General features: G+C 42.1%; 1 protein-coding gene across 1 annotated transcript in view; it reads left to right on the forward strand.

Annotated features, from left to right (window-relative positions):
- The window catches only part of tasora (transcription activation suppressor a), a 35,502-nt gene extending 30,947 nt beyond the window's left edge, over window positions 1-4,555 (forward strand). Inside the window, exon 23 of the mRNA XM_087304668.1 lies at window positions 3,206-4,555. Within this exon, the coding sequence (XP_087160794.1) occupies window positions 3,206-4,290 (1,085 nt within the window). The 3' untranslated portion in view covers window positions 4,291-4,555. The remainder of the gene's footprint in view (window positions 1-3,205) is intronic.
- The last annotated feature ends 1,445 nt before the right edge of the window (window positions 4,556-6,000 follow it).

Genomic DNA, 6,000 nt, shown 5'->3' on the forward strand with positions numbered 1-6,000 from the left:
AGACTGTGTTTGTGATCAGGGTCTGGTATAGAGCCACGCTCGCCTATAAACGGCCATCTTACTGTACTGTTCACCCGTTTTCTATCAGATGTCTATTTTGTCCTAATAATAATGTCATTATTTATCACTGTTTCCATGTGAGATGTGTAGGTCAGCAGCAAAATGTGATCATCCTAGATATATTATTGAAGACGAGCGCTTGATTTGCATGGTGCGCAGGACTGTGGGCATTTCAGACCTGTAGATGGTCGACTGTGTTCAGGAAGTGAATCATGACGATGTTTCAGACACTCTGAGCTGCAGATGTGTTGTGTGCTTACATGTTTTCTGTGCAGACACGTCTTCTGACTAAATCAGCAAGTTTAGGTTGACCGATTCGGTTGAGATCATCAATGTTAAAGTAACGGTGCGGCTGGATTTTTTGACGTTTATCAGTCGTGGATGTGGAACAGCGTTTGGCTTTGAGTCTTTGTTTTTGATCCATTTTCTTTTTCCTCTCCGTATTTCACTGTTGTGCTGTTTTTCCTCCATTATAACCACATTTTTATCACAAAGCCACCATCTGATCAGGCATTTTGATTGTTGCTGGTTTTCTCTGTTGGGTCATCAGCTGGCACTGTTAACCCTTCAGATGTGCAGATACAGGCTTAATCTCTGGGTTTAATATGGAGTATAACAGCAAACTAAAGTGTGTGTCTGTGAGTGTGTGAGAGTAATCTTTATACACTCAGCTTGACGAGGCTGAGAAAATCCAAATATGCATCTCCGCTCTCACAACTACATGGAGTAAACAAAAGCAAAGACTGTGCATGTACTGTATACACCATCAATGTGCTTATAATGGAGGTCAATCAGGCAAAAACAGCCAGCAGCAGAACATCAGGGAGAAAAACTGAGAATCTAACAAAGCATCAGAGCCGATGTTGTGAATAATCTCACACACGTCCAAGACTGAGCTTAAAACATACCGTCCACAATTACTTTTCATTTGAAAACTCGTCATTTTGGGTGTTTTTTTCCCACCAAATCGCTTACCTCATTTATCAGTTTGGTCATTAAAGAGTTAAAATGCTGTATTTTTCTAAACTATTTAATAGTTTTGATCAGGACTGAGGTTGATTAACGATTTATGCAAAATCTGAAAAAAAAAATGGAGCCAGATCAGTCTCAAAAATAATATATTTATAAAGTAAAGTTTATACATGCGCAACACAATTCACGTTTACGAAATCCAATTCGTAACATTAAAACGTGATTTAAAAATTTGCAAATCCAATTCGTAAGTCAAAACGTGATTCAAAAATACGAAAATAAAAATTCGTAAAATCAAAATGTGATTTAAAAATACGCAAATCCAATTCGTAAAGTTAAAACTTGATTTAAAAATACGCAAATCCAATTCTCAAAAACAAAACTTCAATAAAAAATACGCAAATCCAATTCGTAAAGTCAAAATGTGATTCAAAAATACGAAAAAAAATTTCGTAAAATCAAAACGTGATTTAAAAATACGCAAATCCAATTCTCAAAAACAAAACATCAATAAAAAATACGCAAATCCAATTCGTAAAATCAAAACACGATTTAAAAATACACATCTGAATTGTAATTTCAAAAAAAGATTTGAAAATACACGTTTTATTTGTAAATTCAAAATACGAATCTAAAATAGAAAAACCTTAATTAAAAATTCAAAAAAGATTTGAAAATATGCAAATCCAATTCGTGAACTCGAAACACAATTCAGAAACACGCTAATTCAGTTCATCAATTTAAAACAAGATTTAAAAATACATCCACTTCATAAATTACAAAAAAATTAAAATTTGCAAATTCAGTTTGTAATTTTTATATATTATTTAAAGTTTAAAATATGCAAATCCAACTTGTAAATTAAAAAAATGATTCAAAAATGCGCAGATCTAATTGCTTTGGTGAAAATATTTCTGATCTTCTTTACAGATGTGCAAGGTGTATGTTGTAAGTGTGTTAGTTCTGAGACTGCTCTGGCTCTGTAGTTTAGTGGATCATTTCATCAGTAACATGACGAGCCTGATGCTCACTGATGTTCAACACTCTTCAGGTGTTTTTGGATGATGGATTATGCTGCCGTTCCTCAGGTCACCCAGCACCTTTATTCTGTTCTCTTTCTGTAAGCTTCAGCTGGTGTACAGAGCGTCCTCACACAACTGTTCAATCTCTGAAACACGCTCGTGTGTGTGTGTGTGTGTTTAGTGTTTCTGTGACCACAACTCCCATATAAAGCACTGATATGTGTACACACATGACATGATCGGACTCCTGATCTTTGCTGTATGGAGTTTATTGTAAATTAATATTATAGATTTGTATGAATCTGAAGCTGAACTTAGTTGTGCAATAAACTGAACAGCTATTGAGTAATAAACATGTTTCAAAAGCAGACACACTGATCAACTCGCAGATTCTGCTGTCTTTGGAAAATGTCTAAAATACTGAACAGCTGAAGGCAGAATTATTCACCCCCTGTTTATTATTCCCTCAGTTTCTGTGTAACGGAGAGCAGATTTCTCCAGCACATGTCTAATCATAACAGTGTTAATAACTCATCTCTAATAACTGATTTATTTTCTCTTTGTCATGATGACAGTAAATAATATTAGACTAGATATTCTTCAAGACACTTCTATACAGCTTAAAGTGACATGTAAAGGCTTCACTAGGGTAATTAGGGTAACTAGGCAGGTTAGGGTAATTAGGCAAGTTATTGTATAACGATGGTTTGTTCTGTAGACTATCCAAAACAAATATAGCTTAAAGGGGCGAATAATATTGAGCTTAAAATGCTGTTTAAACTATTAAAAACTGCTTTTATTCTAGCCCAAATAAAACAAATCAGACTTTCTCCAGAAGAACAAACATTATCAGACACACTGTGAACATTTCCTCAATCTGTTCTACATCATCTGGAGAATATTTAAACAAAACAAAGAGTGTGAATAATTGTGAGTTCAGCTGTGAATCCTCAGCTTGGCGTGTGCATCAGGGCATCAGCATTCTCTGTATTCATCTTTTGCAGTGTGATGAGCATGACTGTTTGTCTCTGTAATGCTGTTGTAGAGATGCTGAACCTCTCTTGTAACTGTTGTTTTTGGGCTCAGTTTGGGAGTTTCCCGGTGTTGAACCGTTTCATTGATCGCCTGTAACATTTCTCTTGTGCCTGTAGTGGGAGAGGATAGCATGTCTCTGGACTCCAACCAGGATTCTTCAGATAACACAGTATCTGCCCCAGTATCTCAGATGACCAGCGCTCTTACAGACCAACAAGCTGACTTCCATCCTTCTGTTCCTGAAGACACTCTTCCAGATCAGGTGCACAGCATTCCTGTGCACACGACAACCTCTGAGCCGCCAAACGCTCTGGACTTTAAAGCTCTCAGCGAAGCGATTTCTCAATTCAAGGCTTCCAAGAAGCTGGCAAAGACTTCTGAAACTTCATTTCAGGTGGACCCTCACCAGAGCTTCCTCGCTCACAGTGCTCTGCCAGATTCCTATTGTCTGAGCTCTCCAGAAATCCACAGTCTGCCAGAGACGCCAGCCTCGTACAGCTCAAATCAAATGAAGTCTGGGAACACTGAGACGAGCTCCTCTGCTGCATCTCACGCTGAAGCCGGCTGTGAAGCAGACCAGCGAGGAGAAACAGCTGGCAGAATCAAACCAGCCTCGTCTACGCTTGTGGCAATCCCACCAGCCGAGATATCAGACAATCCCGGAGATTGGGAGCAACCCAACACTAATGCTGAGAGCGGACACGAGCTGAGCAGCGCTCCAGAGACCTCAGCAGCGGACACCGCTCAAGCCTCCACCGCTTCAGTCAAGAACACGTACACAAGCGGCGGGTTCCTTCCCAGGCCCAGCACTTCCACATACGGCATGGGTAGTTTTTATCCAGCGCTGCAGCAGCAGGGTGGCTTGATGCCAGCTCCACGAGCCTCCATGGGTCTGAGCTACCCTAGATTTGTATCTAACAGCGGTGCTGTTGGACTCAGACATCCTCTGGTGAACTGCACGCTCTCCAACAACATAGGAGTCATCCGAGCTCCAGTGCTGGGAGGATTCTTGCCCGCTCAAAACGTGCAGATGTCCTGGAACAACCTGGCCCAGCATTCAGCGGCGGGCCTGTGGGGGGCTCGTTATGGCATGGACGTGCAGCAGATGCACCGGGCCACCTTCATCCAGAACTGGCAAGGCAAACCTTCATTCCAGGGAGACGCTTATCGTCCCAGTCGGGGAGGATTTGGTGGCTGGTAAACTGGGCTGAACACTTTCAGGGTTGAAGCTGAACGTCTCGGTTTGTCTGTTGTATGATAGCAATGGCGCAGTTCCAGGTTTCCACATGTACATGTAAAAAAGAAAACACATTGATTTCCGTTTTCCAGAGTGTTATATTTGTATTTGGCATGTTGGTTGGGTTGAAAAGGTTCTTTTTTTACCCCCTTATGTAAAAAAGCTCAAGGCCTTGGTTTTATTATTATTTTTATAAAGCCGTAACAAACATTAAACAACTTTAAACCCAGGCCGTGTGTCCATGTTGCTGAAATGTTGTCAGAGTTATAAAACTTAGGAAAACAACACGAGGACTGATTTGTTTCAGCAAGGAGACAGATCATCTGTGAAGTGTGGAGAGCGCTTCAGTTTCTGTCACAGCCTTATTCCAACATGGAGTGAATTCCTTTATTTCCTCAACATTCTACACACAATCCCCCATAATGAGCATGTGGAGAAGAGAGTTTTAGAAATTGCAGCAGATTTATTGAAAATAAGCAGCTGTAAGATCACCTGTACATCAGTGTTCACAGGCTTTGCTCAAGACTCTGTTGATGCTCCTTTGGCAGTGATTACAGCCTCGAGTCTTTCTGAATATGATGCACGAGCTCTGCTCAGCTGTCTTTCAAGAGTTCCCACTTAGATATGCTTGGCACTTATAGCAGGTTTGGCATCCTGTCCCGGGAGAGAACCCTGAGCTCGGAGATATTTGAGCCCAGGGCTCCCGCCCGGTCTAGAAGCATATCAGGAGAACCGAGATCAGGTAGGTCTCGATCGCTCCCCAAAAAATGCCTCTAGCTCGGGACAGCAGCCGAGTATTTCAAAGAATTTCCCCCAAAAAGCTAGAGAGTTTTCACTATATCCGGCTGCTGGATATAGTAATTAAGGAATGAAGGAAGAGTAGGGGGCTCCAGTTGGAGCAAAGTTTAAAACTGACTCCTGTGGAAGCCAGAGCGGGGGAGGGGGTTGGGTGGAGACTAGTGAAGGGGGGCCATAAGGGGTGGGCGGGGTTGGCTCATTAAGAGTCAGAAATATGCTTGAGGAACACTCCAAACAGAGATAGAGCAGGGAAGTGGCAGCGCTATATATATGTATATATGAGAGAGTATATAAATATATATATAATGGGATAATCTAAGGCCTGGAGGGGTGATCAGGAGACTTCTGTGAGTCAGAATGGGCGCTGCGGGAGTTGGGTGCAGCAATTTTTTATTTTATTTTATTTTGCCATCTCTAGCAGAAATCGTGAAGTGTGATTTGGGCGGTGGAGATTTCTGCTAGAGGGTGAGTGGCAAGTTTGGCCAGACTCTTGCTGGAGTCGATGCTCGTGGAACACTCCGACTGGAGATAGAGCGGGGAGTGACAGCGCTCTATATAAATATATATATCTATAAACGAAAGTCCATAGATATACATATATAATGAGTTTCAGTGGCCTAGGGGGAGGGGGGGGGGCAGTGACTGACCCCTGCGGGGGTCGTAGCTCGGGGTAACACTTCTGCGGAAGTCAGAGCTTTAGGGGGGGGGGGCGGGGTCCGGCAGGAGTCGGGGAAATGGGAGGGGGCTGTGAAGACTCCAGCGGAAACGGCCAGGGTGGCGGGGTGACGGGAGGCTTGGATGAAACTCCAATTACCTATGTGGCTGGGGGAGGAAACTAAGTGTTACTCAGGCTAGAAGGAAGAAAAAGAAGAAGGT

This window comes from Danio rerio, chromosome 22 (assembly GCF_052040795.2).
Source record: "Danio rerio strain M-AB ecotype USA chromosome 22, GRCz13ab, whole genome shotgun sequence".
NCBI lineage: Eukaryota > Metazoa > Chordata > Actinopteri > Cypriniformes > Danionidae > Danio > Danio rerio.